Source organism: Thermobia domestica, chromosome 9 (assembly GCF_964235325.1).
Source record: "Thermobia domestica chromosome 9, izTheDome1.hap1.1, whole genome shotgun sequence".
NCBI classification, from domain to species: domain Eukaryota; kingdom Metazoa; phylum Arthropoda; class Insecta; order Zygentoma; family Lepismatidae; genus Thermobia; species Thermobia domestica.
In genome coordinates, this window is record NC_137462.1 from 90,149,580 (window position 1) to 90,175,402 (window position 25,823).

Here is a 25,823-nt window from a genome sequence, read left to right on the forward strand (position 1 = left end):
CAACACGATTTTGCATGGGTATGTGTTTCGTTCTGAGACTCATATAATGTTTCTCATCTCACGCTTTTAAAAAAAATCATGACATATAATATTTACCTTAGCAACTAAGACCAATTTCATACAATCTGCTGAGAAGCTTCGATCATTTGAATATCATGTTTTCAGTTCATATTCTACAGTCATCTCGTGGGAATAGGATCAAGGGGCTAAATCACTTATGCTCTTTGGCTTTCCAGGAGGAGTAGGGGGTAACGGGGGTTCAAATAAACCAAAATTTTCCCACGCGCTTCTGTACTACCCGTAAAAGGCTATGAACATAGCAACTAAAGGCTTGTCGAAACTTGCCTACCAATTCCAGGAAATGATATCGATTTCTAGGAAAACAAGATAATTTTTTGCTGACTCGGCCTTCTATCGGCACCCACTTCTACTCGCGTTTGATACTGAAAGAGCTTTGTCCTCTAAAGGGAGAAAAACCAAGGCAATACAGGGGGCAGGGGGAAAGACGGAGACTGTTTATCCTTCAGTGTTAAAATTTAATTTATTCCCACGTCTTTCGCTCTTTCCCTCTTTCCTTCTTTTCTCATTTTGTTTAGCTTTCCATACTTTTTCGGTCTCTGCATGATGCGCATTATTCTTTTCGATTGCTTTGCATTAATTCCTATCTCTTTGAACTTAACGTGAATGGAATTTCTGCAGATTTATCTCGTGGTTGTTTCTCTAAGTGATACTCTGAGATAGTAATACTTTTTCCTCCAAGTGGAGGAATATCCTGGCATGGTATGTTTTCGGGCATGTATTTGCTGTCATGTTGATTGTCCAACTATCAGACACTAGCAGCGTTCACCCCGCTTCGCTGCGGTCACCCCGGAACGCAATAAACGTTGTTACTTAGATAATTTTTACTTTTTCGCTTTCAAGTGATATGATAAAAACCATAGAAGATTGCAGTAAATGTTAACATTATATCGCCTGTCATTTATGTTAACCCGCCCCGCTTCGCTGCGGTCACCCCGGAACGCAATAAACTTTGTTACTTAGATAATTTTTACTTTTTCGCTTTCAAATTGCAGTAAATGTTAACATTATAGCGCCTGTCATTTATGTTAACCCGCCGAGTGACACGGTCATGCGGGTTGCATATAAATACGTTTATTTTTACCTATGATGAACTAATAACAAAGGATTTGTACGTATGGACACTTGAATGGTCAATTATCTCAAGACACTGGTAATTAAAAATTAAAGTGATATGATAAAAACCATCTAGGGTCCAAATCCTAATAACCCCCCAAAAATAAAAGAAATTGGTTCAGCCGTATTAGCGTGATGAGGGAACAAAGGATTTGTACGTTCTCTTTTATAATATAGATACAGTGAAACTATGCTGCTACTGGAAAAAGCTATCATTTCTTACATACCCAACCTCCACTTTCTAATGTTCGTGGCTGTACATCCAATATATATTTCTGTGGTTTTGTCATCGTCAGAATTTTCCTTGCATTTTGAGGTCTGGATTTAATTCTCGCGGTCGTCACTACAGCCATTTTATACATGAGTTCTGATCTGTATACAAACATCCCAGGAGTGAAGCTTTTTCGATGCCACATATCCCTAAAAATTTCCTCCTCGCATAGAATTCTTTGTATCCAAAGATTAAGTAACACGGGAATTCCCGTTCTACCTAAAGATAAGATCATTTTAAATATTTTCTACAAAGTCCTGGAGGGCTTTAGCCAGAACGAGAATGAATGTTTTTAATGTTGCACCCCCTAGTTGGGGGTGTAAGGAATTTATTTCCCGGGGGTGTGTTCGAAAATTTTAGGGGGTGCTGGGGGGTGTTAGGACGGTGTAGATAAATCACTGAATCACTCAGATATTGGACAAACTGAGTAACAAAAATAGTTTCAGTTTGTACTATTTTTTAATTTTTGTAATCAGTATAATTGAGTGGTCCAGTTCATGGGCGGCGATTGGGGGGCAAAGGGGGGCAGTTGCCCTCCACTTTTCTTAAATGGCCTATTAATGTATATAGTTTCAACAAGGGAAATTCGTATATTAACATTGACATACAAATATTCAGATCGTGTCTTGCCCCCCCCCCCACTTTTAACGTCCAATCGCCGCCACTGGTCCAGTTCCAAAACGGCTCCATTTATATCAAATCCCAGAAAACCGAGAAAAATTGTAGGATGGATGCGTTTTGTAGAACTCGATATATTTGAAGATGTTGAATTTCTTTACTTGTACACACTGAGTTATTTCCAGTTGTACAAAACATGCAGATCCTAGATTTTTTCCCGGTTTTCTGGGATTTGATATAAATAAAGCCGTTTTGGAACTGGACGACTCAATGGGGATATTCAGTAGCAATCTGTGATTTTTTGCCTAGCAAAGTGGGATTTTTGTATTTGTGATTGGCATTACTGACACTGCCTAACAAAAGAAATTGAATAAGCGCTAATTTTGTACTTAACTGAACGCGGATGAAATTTGATTATTTGGTATGAATGGGTTGTAATATTCCAGTTCTTTAAATTTAGTGCTTATGATTCAACGAAAAAAAATGTAACATTTTATGTCAAGGGTATAAATGTATTATTAGAATACTTTCAATATGATGAGTATCGCTATTTAAATATGTAGTACTTTGTGAATTTTATTAGTATCCTATACAGACCTATCACTTAATATATTGGTATTGAAACATTAAAGAACTATTATTTTAGCGTAATAAAATCACCAAAAAAGCTTGCAGACGCCACTATATAATTATTTTTAAAAATCCTAATGTTTTCAGAGGTGTGCTTACAGCAGATGGAGAATTAACACCTCGTGGCTAGTATATGTGATTACTTACAGCGGTACATGAAGGAATGCATACACTCAGTCTTTTATATATGTGGCAATGCAGTTTTACAAGCTGTCGTCCACTTTACAAAATTATTCAACTTCACTTCTGTTGCCTTACGTAATCACTAAATTCTAGAGTGATTTTCATGGCGCATGCATAAATATCTTTAAAAACTATTATTCATCCAAGAAATTCTCACTGGCCTGTGCTAAGTAAAGACTATAAGAAATAATATATTTCCATTTAGAGGAAAGCAAAGCTAGGCCTAGTCAAATGGCGAGGATGCAACAATGAGAATCAGGCGCGAGGCGACGGTGGGTTCGTGTGTAAACGATTATTCATTACGAATCCCTGAAAGGTGCTTACTACTAGCAAGAATTGTATCTTCCCGTTCGGGAAAGAGCCGAAGATGGGTGCGTTTGTAGGGACCAGGCGCAAAGTGAGAGTGGGTTTTCGCGTAAACTAGTGATTGTACTTCAGTTCACTTCATTGAGTGTTCTTGTGAATTGGTTCGTTCGGCATTAGTGGTATATCGTCGGACCACACGAAATAAAGAAAGTTATTTAGTTTCTTCTTAAAAACACTAGATTGTGACACTTGCTCGCCAGGATTATTGTTGGAAATACAGTATAGAGATATGGTATGAGACTACCGTGCGTAAAACACAATTCGGCTTGTGCTAGGTGGTTACTAAAAGCACGGATGATCAAAACAGGAGCTCAACAAGGGGGGGGGGCGAGTGGTAGCGCGGGGATGCGTTCGTAGGGAGCAGGCACGTCAGCGGCGGTGGATATGCGCATAAACGAGGATGGACAGATCCTAAATGCCATCCAAAATGTACTAGCTAAATTAGGTTAGATGTTCATTTTTTTTTCTGCAACTCGTTTCACACTTCTACTTACGACAAACTGTTCACCTTTTTAGTAGACCTTGTCTTTCACGCGATTTCAACAACTGACGTTCGTTATTTTTGTATAACGATAAAACTCAAACATAACAATTTGTCATTTACGCACCATTTCTACATTGCCTTTTCCGCCAGTAAAGCATAACAAGTGTACCTCTCCGCCAAATAGTCCTTTCTGCCTCGACTTACAGTGGCGCTTACGTCAAAAGCAACCATTTTCTTAACTTCAACTATTGCCCTTACCTAACTTTTATTTACCTTTCCTCAAGAAGCAAAATACTCCAATTCACCCGATAAATTTCCTAAAATTGGTCCGGTGATACAGCATTTAACCCTCAGTTTGTCAATGGTGACATTCACCAGTATGAAGGTTATAGGGATGATTTCTCCGCAAAAAGAAAAGTTTGATGTACGCGCAATCATTCCATTAACAGGAAAGACACTGAGCTAGTTCCTTAGCGAATCAGAAGGTTGTCTCATGTAGTTCAGCGGCATTAATCGAGCAGATGGTTATACTGAATTTTTTCGATTTCTTAAATTTTCAGGTTAGGTTAGAGCTTTCAGGTAGGCTCTACCAAATTTTGACAGATTTACATTTTCAGGGTAGGTTAGAGCTTCTAAAATACTGGTAGTAATTCTTAGGTTAGGTTAGGTTATAATACCTTCGCTACTATTCAAAATTCATTTCAATATGCTGTGCACTGACAGAAGTTATTTATATTTACACTCATTCCTTCACGAAAAGTTGTCATATGGTATTTTGTCAAAATTTTCTTTTTGGTAGAACCATCTGTTTGAGTGAACCCAGTTACCAACAAGCTGGGCAGTAAGCCAACTCTGAAGTGCACGAAACCAATGTCAAACTGTGTACTAGATTTTTCAGTGATTTTGGCAAATGTATCTTTCACGTATAGTAAGTTCTTAGTCGAAGATTAAAATAACAAACTTGTATTCAGAAGAAAGTATAACACACTAAGCTAAATGAATACTAAATGAATACCCTTATGAAGTGTCACAAGAACTCTAGCAACATCTCCCACAGCCTGCGCCAGCAATCACAGTCCGCCGCAAGTTACATGACATAGACATAGATGGTCGGATTGCACGGGCGAAACTGCTAATAAGGGCCCATAACGCTTTAGCACGATGCCATTAGTGCCCCGAAATGTACAATATGGATTGTTGATTATTGAAGACAAATGGTTTGATCATCAGTCACCTTATTTGAAACTACGGGCCGAGAAACATGTGTAGCGGACGCCCAAACAAGTATATGATCCACAGTATCTGCCCAACCGCGAAACATGAGGACGACTATGAAACTATAGGCCGCAATATCGTTGTATTCAGTGGATCTTGTGCTGACTCTTACCGATCTCCTCTGAGTGTTTCCGGGCAATGACGCTATATTACAAGATGCTAACGCACCCATTCACTGAGCTGGAGCTGTTGCAGCGTCGTTTGAGGATCATTGGGGTGAAATTAAATACCTCCCTTAGTGCGCCCAATGCGCAGACTTGAACAAAATTCAATATCTTATCCATTTTGGAGAGACAAATCCTTCTTCATTCGGCAGATTTCCGTCTCCACCCTCTCTCACGAGACTAAATGATGCACTGCACGCGGAATAGTGTAATATTCCACTGGATACCGTTTATGACCTATATGATTTCATTCCACCTCGCTGGAGCTGTTCTGAGGGCGAAAGTTGATTGAACGCCATAAATGATGTGTTAAATTAACTTTTTCTCTCCTGGTATTTTTATTATTTTGATAACCATCTGTATGTTTGGAGAGTGACATTATATTGATGCGAGGCATGGACTCTCGAACAAGAATAACAGATTCTGTCTTCTGCACTGAACTTTATAACTTCCACTTTTTTCACTTAACCATATGCTGCGGTTATTTCTAGAATATTTATTTATCAAATATAAACAAAATTTTAACGTTTCCGGAGAATTTTGTCCGAAGGAAGCTAACCCTCCATCTCTTGGGGATTCTTTTATAAATAATTTAAACTTATTATGGGGTTAATGCAGGGTTCGAAATCACTTGAAAATGGTGGGGGGAAGTTCAGCAATCCACACTAATGCCTCACTGTACTGTGATGATGATGATAATAATAATAACAATAATAATAATTATTATTATTACTAATAATAAATGTTCAAACTAGTCGTCATTGTTATTTAAAATATTTTAATAATGTTATTTATTCATTTAACCTAAATTAGTACACTTTCCTACTGCATTTAATATACGCTTCGGTGCGTATGGTCCAGGGTTAGACTCCCGTGGGAGAACAGTCTTCCTGTGTTTACCATCATATTCAAGACTGCATTCACGAAAATAGCGGTATGAGATCTAGAAGTCAGAAATAATAGCGCCTGAGAACCGATGTCCTGACCAAGCATTAGATCTTAAGTTGAAATGCTCCACCTGGCAGCCATAGATCCCCATGAGCAATAGAGTTAGAGTATACTTTTTATTATTATTTGTGAAATTTCCGTTTCTTCGTTAAGTATTTAGTGTTTCAGTTCGGTCGCTCCAGATATCCAGTCACCTATATGTCTAAATAATATTATGTATCTATATTGTATTACTAGCAAGAATGTTTTATTATTATAAATAACAGATATGATTTCAATACAGATACTTAAAAGCACAACAAAAAGCAGCGTTGCTTCAGTGGCAGAGCGCTCATCTCAGGTGCATGGGATACTTGGATGGATCCTAGCTCGCGCCAGAGTCTGCTTGTAGTTTACCAATATTGTGTGTGGGGATTTTATGGGGATCCTCCCGTTTCCTTCCACATTCTTAACCCTCTATTATCATCTGTCTCATCATGACCGCCTTCCTTAGCCTTGCTGGATATTCGTAGGACGTTAAACTCTAAAAGATGAAAGCACAAGCACAATAATACGATTGATTTGGTGATTTAAGTTTAGCTTTCCTTTTCAGCAGCGAGGCTATGAGATGTGGACTTACAGTTTAAGGTGGAATCCGAACCATCATAGTCGTTCAAATTTTTGTAAGGCGCTCCCACCGGGAATCGAACCCGGGACCCCGTGCACTAAAGATGGTGCGCGTGTGCTAGCCACTAGACGAGCGGGGAAAGCCGTAATAATACAAGTATGGAATGATTGCGATAGTCTATTTATAGATCTAAATTATAGTTTGCAATAACGTATCTTACCCGAGAGAAAAATTTTAAGATTAAACTTCTCCTCTTCACTTTCTTTCCATGTGTAACGAAAGTTGGACATTTGATGGCCAAATGAAAGCCACGTATCAGCAGCAATAACAGCATCCCAGAATTTTAAAGTAGGTCTATTGAGTTTAATTGTCAATAAAGATTGCAAAGTACTCACCAACATAGGTTTCTTTCGGAACTTTTAATATTATGGGCAACACTGAATCCACGTTCACAGGCAGCAGTTGATTATGGCACAGGGCGAACTTTCCGCGCTAAGGTTTTAAGAACTGGAAAATCATTTACAGACTTAGAACTTGACTTGTACTCTCTCCATTCTGACACTGCAATATGAGGATTCAATCCCAACAGTTGAGCTGCTTTATATACGTCTACATTACCGTATGAACGACTCATACTATTACGATCTTTATTTTCAAACACTAAAAAGCATTTAATACATCATTAAAAGAAAACCATATTTCCACTTCGGCTACTAAACTCTGAATTATATACCCTCTTATTTGATCAAATTCACTATCATCACTCCCTGTATCAGATACTTATCTGCAGTGGACTGAATAATTTCCTTTACAAAGGCCGAGGTAGACATAATATTTCACATGCATTTCTCTCACAGCTTGGATTGCATATTGAATATTTTTTTCTCTCTTTCGTTGTACGAAACTTTTTCCTTTTGCGTCGTTTTACTAATATTAGACAGGATGGACGCAATATCCAGAAGAAAATCTAGCAGTAGTATGTTCTTTATCTCCGACAGTTTTTTGCAAATACCACTTAGTTTAGAGCGGTCTCTGCTGAAATGGTCAAGTGCGTATTCGCAAACCTGTCTATAGATTCATCCACTAAATTGAAAAAAAAAAAAAAAAAAAGTTTAAAATTTTACCACGCAACTGATCAGCAATATACCTAGCTACAGTTGCCGCAGTTTTATCTGTGTATACCTTAATTGCTAGTAAGAAACCCCTTACAGCCTATAATGCAGTTAAACCCGTTTTGTACATACGCTACAGATTTATTTTAGCACTATTTAGAAGCTGTGACCATGAAGATTTTTTATTTTTTTAAAATTTATTTATGGCATTTGCTTTCCATCTCTCCCTCTAGTCTAATATTAAGGTGTTCCCCCTATAGATTTTGGTGGGGGGAAATGTAAGCATAAACGTTTTGGTGGGAGAAAATTCCTCCATCCCCCCGGGATTTCGCGCCCTGGGTTAATGAAATAGTAACCATTAACCTTTATATGTGCCCTAGGAATCCCAATCGAATGGTTAATCTCCTCGTATGATTTCGGAAACCATTCCTGTTTTATCGACTGCCAGATACTAAATAAAGAGCTTCGGGTTCACAAAAAAATTTAGAGATTAAAATTTATGTTAATGAAAGAAGGAAACAACCGGATTTTTAACATACCAGATCCTCTGTAGGTACGAATACAGTGATACACAAAGAGTGAAAAGCAGATGACTGGATCGGGATCCGAACCCAGGATTTTCGGCGTACTGTGCCGATGCATTGACCACTACTCCACTCAGTTCGCTTCCCAGAACAACCATACATTCTCTTACTCTTGAAGGCGGCAATCTTTACTTAGACCACATAACTTGTACCACAACATAACTGTTGTGTTTGGACGATCCAGTGTTCATATTCAGAATACCTCTGATGATTATATTATTACGGTTGTATTTAACTTAATTCTTTTTCAAAGAAATTCCTAAAAATCAGTGATCACTTTTTTAACTGGTGGTGATCACATACTAGTTATTAAAAATATTCGAGGACGCAGTTATGTACACACATTATTTACACTTTGAAATATTTCATCTTAAGTAAAGATGGGGATAGTACAATAAAAGCTTATTAGCAAACAATAATAAATTACACGATGACCATTTTACCACAGCACTTATAGAAATAGAGTACAAGAAAGCTACTAGATAAGATGGGGTAATAACTAGACATCTGAATTTTATGAACTAAATATTCATAAAATATGCATACAACTATGCTGTTTAAATGTGTTGAAATATGCACTAACAATTAGAGGTGCAAAAAAGCCGGCTTTTTTGAATCGATTTTTTTCACATAAAAAGCCGGCTTTTTTTTGGGAAAAAACGGGACATTTTGGAAATTTTGGCTTTGTTCATTTTCATGGTTTTTCTATCTAAGTAGCTTTCTTATAGTATACTCTATAGTCAAATAAGATTTCATGACTTTAATACCACATTTCGGTCTGGGATTTACCATCATGATGGATGGAGCACATGTTTTATGAATTAAAGTAACATAAAGTACCTACTATTTTAGGGCAGTTTTAGAGGCTGTTTAACTTTAATTTAACTTCTGAGTTATTGACATTTTTTCTTCTCTAGATCATTTCAATTTTAGTTATCCGTGTTTCATTTCTTAGAGCTTAGTACTCTAGCTTCTAGTACATAATGAAACATACGCTTTTCAATATATCCTTCAGAACTTACATTTTTCAATATCTCTGTCAGAGCGTACTTCCACATTTCTTTTATACTGTAGCTGTGTAATGATTTAGCGATAATCTTCCGGATACAACCTTGAATACAATTTTATAGAAATAATTAGTAGCGGCTTTAGAAAAGTATTTGGGAGGAGCTTAAAGTTTATTAGTACAGGCATAACTAATATTCCGTGTCGTTTGTATATTCAGCAATAATATTCCGAATACAACCTTGAAGACCATTTTATACTGCTAATCAGTGGCGAATTTAGAAAAGTATTTTGGGAGGGGTTTTTCTTATTAATGTTTAGTTTTTATAAAGATTTCTAATTTTTATTTGAAGGGAGCTTGAAGTTGGTGAGTAAAGGCATAACTTATATTTCGTTTGTTTCAGGAGTTCCGTAATTTCGGGATACAGGCTAAATCCGAAAGACATCCCCACCCTTACCCCCTTCCCAAATCCTATAACATAAGCGTTATAAATCTTTTAATCAACCCTCGTACATGGGAGGGGATTTCGTAGAATCGGTGCGCAGCCAGACAAAATTCTTGGAAATCAAAAGAGCTGTGAAGCTTCTCGCTTACAAGTCCTATGTATGTGTTCGGTCGCTCGCCCACTTTTCTCTTCTTATTGCCTAATTTGGAAGAAAAATTCGGCTCAGCTTGACCTTTCTTCCCTCTCCTCTACAAGCTGAATTGCGAGGCTAAAAGACAACGACGAACTACATTTTGTAATTTACATATTTAGTGACGAATAGTGATTATTCATAGTGCCATGTGTTTAAATGTGGTTAATGTGCTTTCAATAATGTAATAATTACCCAATCAATTTTTATCAGTAAAGCAACTACCTAAAAACTAAGTGTTTTGTGGGAATTATCTTTCGTTCTATCAATGTATTCATGCACCTTCATTGTGAGAGAAGCTTAGCTTTCACAATCCGTCACTGCTAGTAATTAGTAATAACGATTTAATAACTATAAGAAAGAAAGTCGGCCAGGATTCACAGTACACACATTACCTCTACATTCACAGATGGATTTAAGAAAAACTTTTGTCAAAATGGTTGAATGCGGTGTTGAATCCCGGACTTCCCGATACAAGCGCTAAAGTTAACCACCCACTCATGTTTGCTGTGCAGTTGTGTTTAACTTAAATGTATTCTCTCCCCCTATAGCCTAAGGAATCCGAAGATTCAATGCCGCGTTCACAAAAGGTCTCCATTGAATTCTGTCCTTATCCAATTCGATCCAGTTTCTCCTATTCCTATTTCTGCGAGATCCATCTTATTGTCCTCGCATCTGCGCCTAGGTCTTTCTAATGGACGTTTTCGGATTGGATTTCCAGTTAAAACTTTGAAAGCGTTCCCACCTTCTTCCATTCTGGCTACATGACCTACCCACCAGAGCCTCCTAGACTTGATGACCCTAACGATGTTTGGTGAACCGTATAAATTATGCAGTTAAAAATATCCACTTTGTCGAAAGCATTATTTGATATTTCGACGCATCCATAATTTGCCGTCCATGTATTTAGTTTTCTCTGCATTTACTTCTAAACCAATGTTGCTGCTAGCGTTTAATAAGACTTCTGTATTTCTTTCGATTGTACTCCTATCATCTCATATCAGATTTACAGTATCAGAATACGTCATAACCTTGATTTTCCTTATAGCGTACTCCGGAATAAAACTGAAGGATAATGGCGATAACGCTTCTTCTTATTTCAGGCCATTCTCGACGTGGAAGTTCGCGCACAAGAATTTTTCTACTCGGGCTTTGGGATTCATTTAAACACATTTTAATTAATCTAACTAGCTTTCTCGGTATTCAGATTTCTGTAACAATGTTGTACAGTTTTTCTCTCCTAACCAAGTCGTAAGCATTTCTAAAATCAATAAACAATTGATGTACCGGGGTATTGTGTTCCCACTTCTTGTCGAGTGTTTGTCGAATGGTAAATATTTGGTCGATAGTTGATCAATTTCCCCCAAATCCACACTGATAATCTCCAATAATTTCGTCTGCGTATGGGATCAATCTTGTTAATAGAATGTTTGGGAGGAGTTTACAGGATCTTGACAGACGAGAAATGCCTCGATAATTATTACAATCAATTTTACTTTCTTTCTAGCGAATTGGAACGGTATCAGGACATTTGCGGTACAATGAGAAAACTAGTTTCTCTGAGATATTTGCAGTACATAACGTAGACATCAGTACATAAGATTGGACAGAATAGAAAACGCATTAATTGAATATGTAGCCTCAAAAGATGTTAAAAAAAATTCTTGAGGAAAATGCACAGTTCAAAAGTTGAAGTAATTTTTGTTTGTTCCAGAAGAGAAGCTATCTACTAATGTACTAATTAAACTCTATTATATATCATGAAAATAAGTTACTAATTCATAGAACCTAATATTAACTTTGTGTCTTATACCTATTCCGAGCTAGATCTGACCAAAAATTCCTAAATGTGCTCATAACAATGTACAAGTGCTTCTCAAATGTATGACTTGTGACAAATCACTTCGCTAGCAAGTTACTCTTTGGATAATCCCGTAATTCTTACACGTAATTACAAATATCTCAAAATGTTAAAAATGAAGAAAGAATATTATATTTCAACTCCGAGTAACCGTTGGCAAACGGTTTTTGAAAAATGCTAAGGAAAACTATAAAAGAAAACAAAAAATATATATGTGTGTAGAAGTTCTCTTTAAATATAGTCAGGCGTTCGACCAATCAGAGATACGGATTTGTTTACATTTCCAGTTTTGACTAATCACAAATAAGCACTTGTTTACATCTTTCAGATGTGTTTACCGTATCCTAGTAACTATTCTTCACTGTATATAGTTGATCCTTATATTGGCATTTGCATGTTCTTAGGTGCTGTGAGAAAAGTTTATAACTATGTATGGTGAGTTAGTAATGGTTTCATATTCTGAAAAAAAGATTTTTTTTTTTTTTTAGTCTGCTTTTAGTACGCAAAAAGTCTGAGTCCCAGTCATGATATTCTCCCCTAGAACAACTTGTTGGCTAGACCAATGTGATAAAACTTGGTCTTTGTGTAGCAGTTGATAATGTGTGCCTATTCTATAACTGAACACCTGAAAATATCCTTTCTCAACTTGGAGAATAAGAAGTTATTTTGAATAATACCGCAAATATCGATACCGCAAGTATTGCGCTTTCAATTGGAACAGTTTTTCCTTTTTTGGTTAAAAAGAAATAATAATGATATGTTGAGTTCCTCTTGTTAAAAATTCAGAAACCTTCAGGACTGAGTAAACCATGATGGTGGTTATATATTCTAGACCCTAGGAAACCACACGCTCATATGAACAGTCTGTTACGCATATGTTCCATGAACAGAAAATTCGGTACTTTCCCGATTCTAAACAAGCTTAAGGAACAGTCAGTGCATTAAAGAATTCGGAATTTTACCGATTTTGGAGGTCCGAAGCACCTGATAGGTGATAACAGATTACGTATGTGATCAATGAATGAAAAATTTGTTCGAAATATTCATGCAATGTACATGAAAGTTAAAAATTAACTGAAAAAATTGCAAGAATGTATAGAACCACCCGAAACGAAGCTCTTGATGTGCAGCCTTTAAGAGTATCATATAAATATATTTCTCTCATGTTTTACGTTATTTTGTTTCAAGAAGATTGTGTGTTATATTTAGAAGTAAAAATACTACATACAATTTTGCTAGTTATTTGTATATCATTTTCTTAATAAAAGTACTTATTTTTGTATATAAGAAGTTAAAAAATTATTATATGCATTGGTTAATCCTTTGGAATTCATAATGTAAATATGTTAAGAATTAAAATTGTTTGAAAAATTTTTTCGAAATTATTGGTTTGTTTTAGAGGTTTTATATTATTATCTACATCAGTCACTAATTAAATGAGTTTTGTGTTGTAGAGAAAAGAAACAAAGTTTGCTTTATTTATTTAAAGCAACATTTTGAAAACCCAGAATTTCCGAAGCAAACAAGCGAAGCAGAAAAAATCTATTTAAGAAAAAAAAAAGTTTGTTTCTTTCCGAGCCCTTGCATCTCTATTAACAATGCAGTAACAGAGAGCATTTTCAAGCATGCACCAAACTTCTGACAGAAGTTTTGTAGGTGAAATATAACATCGAAAGTGAACTTTAACTTTCAGGGAGCCCTCTTCGGAATTTATTGTTGTGATTTTTCCAGTTTATATATTTCTAAATCTTTTAAAACGCACAGATTATGACATGGAAGTGAACAATCTCTAGGATTTCTTCTCAGTTGTATTTTAGAGTGCATTTACTTTATACGAAATAATTACGAATCTCATTTCTATATGTTTCCACTGTGCAAACAAACAAAAACTGTTTTTGAGGATTTATTGTTTCTTAATTAGCCTTGCAATATATCATAAGATGTCTCTCTACATTTTCTGATGTCAGTTTCCTACATTTGTCCGTTAGAATAAGTTTGTTTACAGAAAATGACCTCTTAACATCAACAGACGGACAATATTTATAGAGGAGCAAGTTTAGTATCTATATTTTCTGGCAAGTTGGAATCTTACCCCTTCAAGGCATTTTCACATAGTTTCAATTGTATTATAATCGAGTTTCTGGCTAGAACAACCATCAATTTATTTTCCACAGAGCGCCCAAATTCATCAGGAATTCGTGCTGAACTTTTTCAGCTAGAGATAAGCATTCACTGAGCAGCATCCCTCGCGTCTTTTTTTCTGAATTATTGACGACAAGATCTTAAAATGAGTCTTGATCATTATCAGTTTCGCTTAACATCTTGGCAGTCGCAAACTTCTTTGCTTTGCTGAATGACTTTTACATCAGAAGTGTCAAATTCTTGCACAATACATTTCAGTTCGTTAGAATGTTCACAATATAACATTGGAGCCTTTAAGCCAAGTTCCCAGAGGGTAAGAATGAGTTCAGGGAAGAGATAGGTGTGAGGAAGTGTTCCACGATACGCTTATATACGAAGAGGTGCTTTCACAAAGGATTTATTTGTATTTGATATTAAGGAATTGACATTCGGAAACAGAGATCGAATTTCTTCTGCTACCCTATGAAGTCTATGTGCCAAGCAGGTAATGTGGATCATCTGGGGAAAATAACTCTTTCAATCTTGTATTCGCCTTCAGAATGTACGGTAGCTAGCAGCATCTGATATCAAGGCAAGCAATTTTTCGTCACTACCGCTTGCTCGCCACAAAATTTTCAGAGATTCTTTGATAAAACGAGCTATTATTGGGGGGAGAGAAGACGTACTGAACTCATCTTCGCAGTGTTTACCAACGACCATGTTTGCAACATATCGACCGCAAACGACTGTGGTTTCATCTACAGCCTCCCCCCCCCCCCCCCCCTCTATAGATAACAACTATTAAATTCTTTCCGAATCTCTTCGATTGCCATGTTACAGCATTCGTCGAAGTAATATTTATGGAGAGTCGACTCTTCCGGAATGCCCTATTTACAATAGTTCTGTAAAGAACTACGAAAATTTGTATTATTTAATTTATTCCATGGTATGTCCGAAATGTTCTGTTTACAATAGTTCTGAAAGAAAGAAAGAAAAAAAAAACTACGAAAATACGTACTATTTAATTTATTCCATGGTATGTTCGCAGCTACTATAAATCACGTATAATTGATTCCGATTATGTGAATATATTTATAACGTTAACAACGTTTGCTTACTACAAGCTTGTCTGCCAGCTGCGTCGATATGTGTCTTTGTGTTGCAATGGGTATTTCTTTTCACACGTAGTTTTCTTGTTACATGCTTGATAAAAATGCATTTTACCGTCTGTAGAATAGCTTGTATTGTCTTGTATCCACTGCTTAAGCAGGGAGCTTCTTGAAGATCTATCTTCCGGCATTTTTCACACTCATTCGAACACTGTTTAAAACTTGTAGAAATGCTGTAAACGTATATATGCATATTATAGTTATGCATATGCGTATTTACCTTTGAAATACGTGTTTATATGCACTATAAAACTTCAAAATCGAGCTGTATTGTTAGAAACCCCAACCAAGTTCAACATAATTGCATATAAGCAAATAAAATGTGTATTTGCGTAAAAATCCGATGTCTAACAATAAATACAATTAATCGTCCACTATAAAACTACAACGAAAAGTTTAAGGTCACACTATAGGAGCAACTTCTTTACTTGCTTGTAAACTTACGTTGTGCTACACCTGAAACTTCCTAACTCATCTTTTTAATTGCTGTAATGAAAATAATAAATCAGGAAAAATCACAGAAATTGTAAATAACAAAACACTGATAAAACCTAGAAGCTTATTAGTACATCTGACTTGATCAAGATGTTTCGTAACCTAAAAAAGGTTGAGTAAATACAGCAATCATACGGTCCATTTTCGTAATTTATTATAAATTAATGCCACATCCTATTTATGTCGGCGCCTGGAAATAGCCAGGCTGATATTCCATCTACGTGATATGGAATATGGTATCACATTGGTCACATTTTAATATCATGAAACAAAAAATTAAACTATGGTTACAGAAAAGACGTAAATACATATTGATATCAGTAGGGTTCCATTATTTACATTTGTTAAAAAGATATTGGAAGTTAAGATCAGAGTTGATGAGTTTATTGTATGTTACGTGTGTTCGTTGTGCATTCAACGAGTAGTTTATTTTGTTTTATATAGGGTATTTTCGTAAATATATATTCCAAATCTCAAGATAGAATTAATTCTTTAGAGGTGAGACAAAGTTAATCGAAGTTTCATCATGAGAACTTAAGTGAAGCACTCCTTTTTTTTCTTTCTCTTCTTTTCTTAAATTTCACCTGATTTCGAACTTTACAGTAATCCCCAAGTGACCGATCCTCTTTTGTATTTTTGAAATCATTTATCGCTGAGTTTAGTGTAAAAAACAAAAATTGGATGAAATTTGAGTAGATGATACATGGTGTTTAATTTCCATTTTGAAGTATAACTTGTAGCATTTATTAGTTTGTATTTTTCATGGATAATCTTAATACTTCGAACTATTTCAGATAAGAACAATCTAAGAATGTTCGCAGAAAAACAAAGATTAACCAACTTTTTGAGGACATTTCCTGAGATAGCATTTTCACCAGAGAGGACTGAGATATTTACAATAGCACAATGCAGAGAATGGATTATTGCAAATACCCATGCGTAAGTATATTTTGTAGAGGGATAAAATTACGATTTATTAGCCGATCATAATGGGAATTGTATATATATTTTTTAAAACAAAATAGTAATAAGTCAATTACTTCTTATGAACTAAAATAGCTGAGAGCTAAGAATTAGTTCCAGTTTCACTTTAACAGCAAGCAGTATTGGTCCTTGGGCGGAACAGTGTACTGGGTTCGGTGCAACTAAATTTTATATGTAATACTGCTCCTTGCCCTTGGGCAAGTGATCATCGGGCCCATGAGTTAAAACGGATAAATGAAAATGAAATGAAATCTTTAAGTTTTACGTACCGCGGTTATGCCTGTTAGGCTAAATGAGACGGTGGTGATGAGAAATGAATGAAATGATGGAATGAAAAACTGTGAGGACACGAAAGAACCCGAGAAAACTCATGCACGGTGTTTGGATTAAAACGGCGCTGATAGGACTCACATATCTGGGCTGGATCAGGAAGGATACTACCATGGTAAGACGAAGGCCGAGTTCAATTCTCTTTCCAGTCGCAGTGTGTCACAATTTTAGTCGACTTCTCACCAATGAATACATAGTGTAAAAACAGACACTGGGAGAAGGGGGATACAGCCCAACTTGGGTCCAAGTCCCAAGCCTGGAAAAATGAAGAGTTTTGACTCGGGAAGGGCATCCGTTGCTAAAAGTTACGCGAAAACCATTATGGAGAATGCTAGCTTATCCCCTAGATAACGCGCAGAGGCTTTGCCTGACAATACTGAGAACACTTAATGTCAGGACAGTGAATGGACGAGGAAGAGAGATGGAAAGAAGAAAGTTGGTATTCTGGGCCTGCAAGAAACAAAATGGGAAGGTAATAAGGCAAGAGAGCTAGGAGGCGGCTGCAAGTTGCTGTGTAGTGAAGCAAATCGACAAGGAAGAAACGGCTCGGAGATTGTTCTTTCTAGTGAACTGAAAGGTGGTGTGATAATGTGAATAGAGAAAGCAAAAGTGATAAGTATCAAGATATGCAGGAACAAAATGATCGAAATAATGTGTGCATATGGTCCTCAAGTAAGCTGCGAGCAGGAAGAAAAGATAGAATTTTGAGAGGATTTGAGCCACGATCTCTGCAGTAATTGAGTGGAGGAGGGAGGAGTTGAATAGGCATGTCGGTAGAAACCGAGGTGTTGAAAGAATGCCCCGTAACTGGGAAAAAAGAATGAGCAAGGAGAAAAAGTAATAGACATTCGATTTGGCGATTTGCAATACGCACTTTCAGGAGAGGAAGGAGCACCTTTTAACTTAGAAAAACAATGGAAAACAAATTCAAATCGATTAAATTGTGTGCCCAAGACAATATATCAAGGAAATTAATACTTATAAGGTAGTAAATGATAAGAGCATGGTCCGCAGCGTACAATGGTGAGCGTAGAGTAGAAGTTAATGAGTAGATACAATAGGAAGCCGAAAACTAGATGGTGAAGGCTGAAAGAGGAAAAATTAAACGGATCGTTATTTAAAAAAAAAAAAAAGTTGGCCTGCAAGACAGGATGTATAAAAGTGGTGGAGTGTGAACAGTGGGAACGTACTAATGACCACAGGGAAGAAAGAGCAAACTTTAGGGGGGGGGGAGACTACAGAAAGTGAGACGTAGTAGTGGAACGAGAAAGTGCAAAAACCTATTAACACAGAAAGAGAGAACAAGTGGAATGTTTCTGGAACAGAAGAGGAGAAATGCAGTTTCGTGGCTGTTAATAAGGTAGCAAAGAAAGCAGTGGCCAGATTAAAAACGCAGCTCTAGAATGAAATGTACAAACACCAGGGGAAGTAAAGAAGCTATACAAGTTAGCAAATACTAGAGACAAATTATGTCCTCGTTAATGTTTTTTTTTTTTTTTTTTTAAGATTTGGAAAAAATGCAACTCATTTGGTGCTAGGTATGGTGAGTAAAGTGGTTGTTCAAGATTTCAGACTTCAGATCATTCAGTTTACGCATTATGATGGCGTCTTTGTGTTCGAGTGCGTTATATTGAAGAAACAACAAGCACTCCTTCGCCAACTTTTCCCTACTATTATTTTTTCTACAGCTTTTGCCTCACTTTATCATATAGTGCGTAATATCATATGCTTTTGTGATAGTGAACTCTCGTCCAAATAATTCATAAACACAATACTATCATTGTCCCAAAGTACAGACACTATAACCTTGGTTGGTAATTTTTACCTTCAAAATGTCTTTGATCTCGGAGAACCTGAGTAACTACTCCTTCGATTATTCTTTGATCTCGAGATTGAACAAAAGTAATCAGGTATTGTCTGTTGTGAGTAATCTCTCCAAAGACCTGTTTTCGTCACATTCAGAATGCTGCAGAATGGCCGTGGAAGATGTCACACGTTCATATTTCTGGTCTACATTAAGGTATTGGGAAATCATTTGACAAAAACCTTTCTCGTGTCCAATATGTTGGTAAGCATGTACCTTAGTCACTTTCATGACATTTGGAGTCTCCACTATGCTTTTAGCTGATATCATCTTGTTTTCAAGTACCATGTTATGCACAGTGTCCACAGTTCTCAAGAGAAGTCACCTCCACAGAAATATTTTTGAAATATACTGCCGTATTTTATCTATTTGTTTTTATTTGCGCAAAAATGCGAAAAATTACGAACTACCATAAACTCTGCTATAAAATAGTGTCATATTTTCTTCCTTTTGGTCGAGAATATTTTTTATTTTCTGGTATTTCTGGTTACAATAGGTATTATAAAAAGCTGCCTTTGAGAAAATAAATCTTGTGTTTGTGTTTCAGAGAATTAAGTTGGCGAGAAATAAGAGAACTCATTGAACGAGATTCCATTTCGACTGTCGAATCAAAAATTCTCCTGGAAAAGCTGAAATCAATAGTTAAAGAACTGACTGGTAATTGGTTTAGTTTTCTTTAAATTTTATTTATTTTTTTACATTATGTAGAGATGACTATTGTTTTTTTACTGTATATTATATTTATCAAGTATTGTCCTTCTAAAAATTAATATTTCCAGAGTAAGCAGTGGAGCTTGAAATAAACTTCGGAATCACGAATTCTGTTAGAGTTAAATGTCATAGTTCTGAGAAAATAATTAGAATGTCTGGATGAAGCTTCATTTCTCTGCGACATTCAGTGCCATGTACATATTTAATGATCATATAAATTGTAATCAGTGCTTATCTGGTATACTTTCCATCTTTTATATGAAAGAGATCTGGCCGAGTCTCAGCACAAATTCATATTGGAATTTGACAACAAATATGGATATGCAAAATAAAGTGGAAATATTTTTGAACTTATCTAAAATAGCCTATTATAGCGTAAGTTTTGTAAATTGAAGTCTGAAGCAGAGGATAAAATGTTTCCCTAACATAAAACGAATAATAATAATAATAATAATAATAGTATCTCTTTCGTGATTATGGTTGTTTTCTCTTCTGCCAGGTAGCATGTAGGCAACCAGTAAAACACATATATCAAGATGTATAACTTGCAGATACTTGATAAGATTATTAGCCAACCAGAACCACATTTGAGATATGAATGTTGCATAACGTACACTTACTGACAACAACTGGAATGCCAGTTTGAAAAACAATCAAGACAGCCAACCCTGAATTGAACATAGGACTCACAAGTCCTGAATGTTGTAAACGCACTTTCTTAATTGTAGAATCCACTATAGGGAAACAAAAATGGTCATAAAAAAAGTCAAAACAGCGAAAATTTCCGCCTTTTTTTCCCAAAAAGCTTGCTTTTTATGAAAAATAGTACTGTCACAAAAATCCAGAAATTTTTGCATCTCAAGCCTAGAGTGGACCAACTTTAAAAGGACGCTTTAGAAATGTAGAGTACGTACAGAGGATCATAGAACGAGTATACACAGCTAGATTATTCTTATTTTTTAGGAGCAGCTAGTGAGAAATCCATAGTGGATAGAAACTCTGTCTTGCTTCTGCAGCTTTTTGTTGACACGAAGACGATAACAACAAGAAATAAAGCTATTTTAAGAGATATGTTTGGAGATTCAGCTCCAGAAACTGACATATTCAGAGCAGTAAAGGTTAGTGTACTTTTTAAACCTGTATTCCTTGTTGTAAGAAATCGCAAATAAGATAATAACTAAAAATTGATTTTTTTTTTTTTTTTTTTCATTTATAATGTGCAAGATTGTTTCCAGTAAATAACCGGCTAAGTCGGAAAAACTAAATTTTATTGGAGAGCAATTTGAAAATCACAGGAGAGCAATTTGAAATGAGTGATTATAACGTGCTGTAACTTCTTCCATTTTAGAAATTTGACTTAACCTCTTCTACACAACGTAAAACTCACCAAAAGAAGCTTATACCTGTAAAATCTCATTTTTTTTTTTTTTTTTTAAGGAAAGGAAAGGTCAGCCGGTTATTCACTGAAACCATCCATTTATTTATTTATTTATTTAAATATATGACCAGGTGTATCTCGAGTTTGATTCCCGGTAGGGACACTCGGTCGAAAAATTTTTTTCAGACTGGCAATCCTGAATGAGTTTTTTCTGGGTTTTGCTCATTAACACTAGGCAAATGCCGGGGTGGTACTTTACTTATAGGTCCCAGGTCTCTTCCTTCCTTCCGTTTCCCCGGATAGTGTTTTTGCCGAGAGACGTCATCCCTCATATGTGACTGGCTAAATGGCCATAGATGCCGAAAGCCCAGAAATCTAAATCCTAAATCCGAGCAGGTGTAGAGAGTATTCCATAAGGCATCTACCTGCCAAATGCGTGGCCTGAGGTCCATCAAGTTTTCTCATTCCAATGTAGCTCCGAGGTTTACCTAAAATCATGAAAATGGGTACCTTGGGCAGCCTGGGAAAGCAAAGGAGGACGGAGTGTAATATGTTGACTGTATCGTCTCCATGAGTGCCACAATCAACGAAGTGTGAACTCCATACACAACTCTTAGGCCTTCATAGCATGACACAACTTATTTTAGTTCAAGTATTTAAGTTATTTTCTTCAAATTTATTATTGTATTTTATTTGCTATTTGTGTTTTGTGCACTATATCTTCGTTAGTAAAAAGATGTCACACATAAAAGTTCACGAAGTGTAAAATAATTACTTAGGAAGAATTGAAGCTTTAAAATGTATAAAAGATGTATTTTCTGTGTTAACCTGAGTAACCATGTTAGCTTTTTAGTATGGTTTTGTAGCTCATGCTAGCGACAATGGTTCTGTCCATGATGACAATGGTTCTGTCCAATGGTTATGTCCACAATGCTCTGTTAAAGAGCTCTTCACTATGTTATATGTATCACTGTTACCTCCCAACTACATTATATTTCCTGAGATCCCGATGGTCACTGCTTGGTCGAGGGAAGGTGCCGTGAGCTTCGGCGTGATGTTCTGGACATTTATATGAGTCATACGTTACATAATTATTACTTGCAGTGTTTGTTTTTAATGGCAGAAATGTGATATGTGTGTATATAATAAATATAAAGTTCTTCACTATTCAATAGAACAGATAATGGTGAACATAAATAAGCTTCGCTATATTTTTTCCTATTGTGAATTTTTTTCTTTCTATGAAGCACAGTATGATGGGACCTGGTTAAGGAAATGTTACGGAAGTTGAAGAAACTTTAATTGAATGGACGATCAAAGAAGAACGGAAGCTATTAATTATCCATTTGAGCTTAAATGGAATATGCCTTGCAGAATACTCTAAACTTTCTTTTGATAAGTGGGAAGAGTAGGATGAGGTGCTGTAACCTATTCCGCGCAAATGAGCTATTGAAACGAAACTAATCTAATAAATATAAATTAAATTTAAGTGAGAACTGCTTAGAAAATCACGTTAGTAAAGCATTCTCTTTAACTTATTTTCTTTTATTGTAGATTGTTGAGGACATTGCAGCAATTTTACCATCATATACTAAATATTTGATTAAAGGAAAAAGGGAGCGTGGTCCATTCATGTCAGAAAAGTTTGGGCACAGTGTGGAAGTAATGCCACCGAAAAAGAAGTATGACCCAGATATAAATTTTCTTGTGAAGATTCCGAACGTAGAGTCGGAGAATGAAGTTCAGGATAATATATCTGAGTCAAACACGAAACCGATGGTAAGTGCTAAACTGTTATAGATTTATAGTTATACAACATACTAATATCCATTTAATCTATTCGTAATCCAGTGCATAAACACAGAACTTACTGTAAAAGTGTTCGTCGGTGGAAATAATGATTGTACTCCAACTGTATGTATCGAATACTTTCGTGCTGTTCTTCGTCTGGTTGGACTAAGAATGAGGCTTCCAAAACTTCCTTAACTCCTATATCTTCCAGTCTTCATAACAGGGCTCATAGCGAGTCACTTTTTTTCAAGTTAGTCACTAAAAGTTACTTTTGGGGGGGATGTAAAGCCATTTTTCGTATAGAAACTGGCCATATGAAGATATTTTACCTAGGAAGAACCACAGGAGAACAATTTGTGAAACATAAATCAAGCAATAGACAATGCAAATCTTCCCAGAGAGAAACTCTTAATGTTAGGTTGTGATGAACCAAATACCAGTAAAAAGGTTCACAGAATGATAAATGAGAACATGAAAACATTTAGGAAAAGGGATTTGCTTTACACAAAGTTCATAACGCATCCCAAAAAGAACTCCATGAATTTGGAATTGAAATGAGTGATTTTGTCATCGATGTGTACTATTTTTTCAAGGGTTGGCTAACAAAGTGGGTAGATTTCACAACGATTGCAAGTAAGTTAGGACTGCCTAAACATAGATTTACCAAACATGTGAGTTCAATGCGGCTTATGCTTGAAAAATCATGTGAAAGAGTTCTTGAACTCGTCAGTGCTTTGCAGGAATATTTCCTCAAGCTTTTTCCTCTAAAGAAATCAAACCTCATGGCTACTGGAAAATATGTCAATTTCTGAAATTTTGAAAGACCTATCGACGAAAGCGCAGTTAAATTTTGTCATCGTAAGTGCGAAACTTTTCAAGGATATCACAGAACTGCTCCAGAAGGTACATGTTCTGTACTCTAAATTTCAAACTGTTACCAAGGTTTTGTTGCTACGATTTGTAAAGAAAGAAGTTGTTACATCTTTGACTGAACTGGATGAAAGTTCTGTAAATGAGGAAAATTTATTGCCTGTTGGTGAAGTGGAGTGTGGAGAAGAAGCAAGGTTAGCATTCAGTAGATGGAAGGAGAAGGATGTGCTTAGTTTCAAGAAAAATGTAAAATCTCACTACGTGGCAGTATACATATAAACACACAGTGAAAACCATTGAAATTTCCCTAGAACTTAAATACTTGTCTTGTCTTCATCCGGAAAATGTAAAGTCATTTGAGAGTGTCACATTTATTACAAATCTGGCAAAAGTTCTTCCCCTCAGCATTGACTTGGATTTGTTGACCAGTGAGTGGCGGTTACTTCAACTTGAGAATTTCACAGGAAGTCTTTTCAGTGGCCGAATAGATGTTTACCAATCATGTAGTACCAAGACAAAATTTGTAACAAACCAATTCGACAAGACAAAATCTTATTACGAGTTATTGGTAATCTAGATACTATGTATTAATTACATATTTTAATTTTGTATTATTGAACATAATGAAAATATAGAAATTTGGTCTTACTTCATCCAGATCAAAGTTGAAATACAAAAGCGTGCAAAGCATGTAATTAATAATGTAAGTAAAATAATTTTTACTAAGTCTAATATACTTCAGTAAAATAATTTTTAATCTTAACATGTTAAAACATTACGCATTTCAGCTACAATCCAGCCGGCCCTGTTTTGGTTGAGGAAGAAAAGAAAGAAAGAAAAAAAAAATGTAAAATTCAATTTATGCCCAAGTTCGGTTTCAAGATTTAAAGTTACTTTTCGATGAGATTTTGGTCATTTTTTCATGTGCTTTTGGTCACTTTTCAAGTATTTAGAAGAGCCCAGACCACAATGAGCCCTGTCATACGAAACTAAGTAACGGTTTAAGTAAAAATATAGAAGACGTAGGTTTTACATAATCATTCTTGCACTGATTCTTAGGTTTTACTTATTTTACTTGCACTAAACTTAGAATGTTGGAGAACTCCATGTAGATCAGTGGTAGATCCACTCCCTCCCTCCAGTGGCTATATTTTCTTCCTTGCAGCATTAATTGGATAGGAAACCCAAGTACGGTCTTTATCGGAGTCAATTCAGTCTGTGTGGCACAAACCTGTTAGATCGCATCCGAAAGATACGGTACTTGACATGAACATTTGAGTTGAGAATATTTCTATTCCTAATTCCTTTCTCTGGTCACGATACCTAAATCTATTAAAAAAAAAAAAAAAAAAAAAAAAAAAAAAACTTAACGAATCTGAAATATTTGCGCACTAGGTCACCAGCGATGCTGTATAATGGAGTCTGAGCGCTGTTGTTCATTCGATGATCTTCCACCAGAAATTCAACCGGGACCTCGTGTATCAAAGGCACGCGCGCTAGCCGCTAGAGCGATGACTTTTAGGGTTGAGCGGGGAAACGTGGGAGCGGAACTAGCAATACGTTACATATTTTCTTTTTTATGTATCTTATCCTTCCTTTCAAAGTCACTTAGTATGGTTATTGGTAATTTATTACTATTAACTGTGTAATATAAATAATTTAGTTACAGCTAAAAAATTACTAAATGTGACTAACAAACTGATAAGGAAAGTTCTATTCTTTTTCGAGCACTGCGTGCCATACTATTCAACATTACATTGCAATTAATTGCTATAGCACATCATATATAAAACTAATAGTGTATCATGTTTATATATAATTTGTTACATTATTTCTTGAAAAGATAAATTATTCTGCACATATATTGCTTATTTCAGTGCATCCTACCCAGTAATATCTTTTCTTACATATAATTCCCGTAATGTCGTGATAATACTGACATCTGTTAGAGAAAATTTAATGTTTAACATGTTATTTAAACTTACCTTCACGATACAGAGGAGCAAGACGAGTGAGTACCTATTCAGTTTATTTGTTTATAACAAGTATTATGTATAGTTCCGGCTCTCCTGAACACTAACCTCAAGAGTAGAAATATGTAGCGTTTCTGAGGAAGGGGTTGATGATGCAGTGGTTACTGCAGGTGCATGTTAAGCCGGAAGCCCTAGTTTA

The 25,823-nt window shown here is 35.9% G+C and overlaps 1 protein-coding gene across 6 annotated transcripts in view; it reads left to right on the forward strand.

The window, feature by feature from the left end:
• The first annotated feature begins 2,380 nt into the window (after nucleotides 1-2,380).
• LOC145694845 (activating signal cointegrator 1 complex subunit 3-like) overlaps nucleotides 2,381-25,823 on the forward strand; it is a 204,185-nt gene continuing 180,742 nt past the window's right edge. For 4 of the 6 annotated variants that reach the window (XM_081771534.1, XM_081771531.1, XM_081771535.1 and 1 more), the window contains exons 1-5: nucleotides 2,381-2,504; nucleotides 16,518-16,662; nucleotides 19,449-19,558; nucleotides 20,576-20,730; nucleotides 22,545-22,769. In XM_081771534.1, coding sequence (XP_081627660.1) covers nucleotides 16,535-16,662; nucleotides 19,449-19,558; nucleotides 20,576-20,730; nucleotides 22,545-22,769 — 618 coding nt within the window. In that variant the 5' untranslated portion in view covers nucleotides 2,381-2,504; nucleotides 16,518-16,534. Of the gene's footprint in view, nucleotides 2,588-16,517; nucleotides 16,663-19,448; nucleotides 19,559-20,575; nucleotides 20,731-22,544; nucleotides 22,770-25,823 lie in introns of those variants that run through there. The other 2 variants (XM_081771532.1, XM_081771533.1) reach the window with 2 other exon arrangements.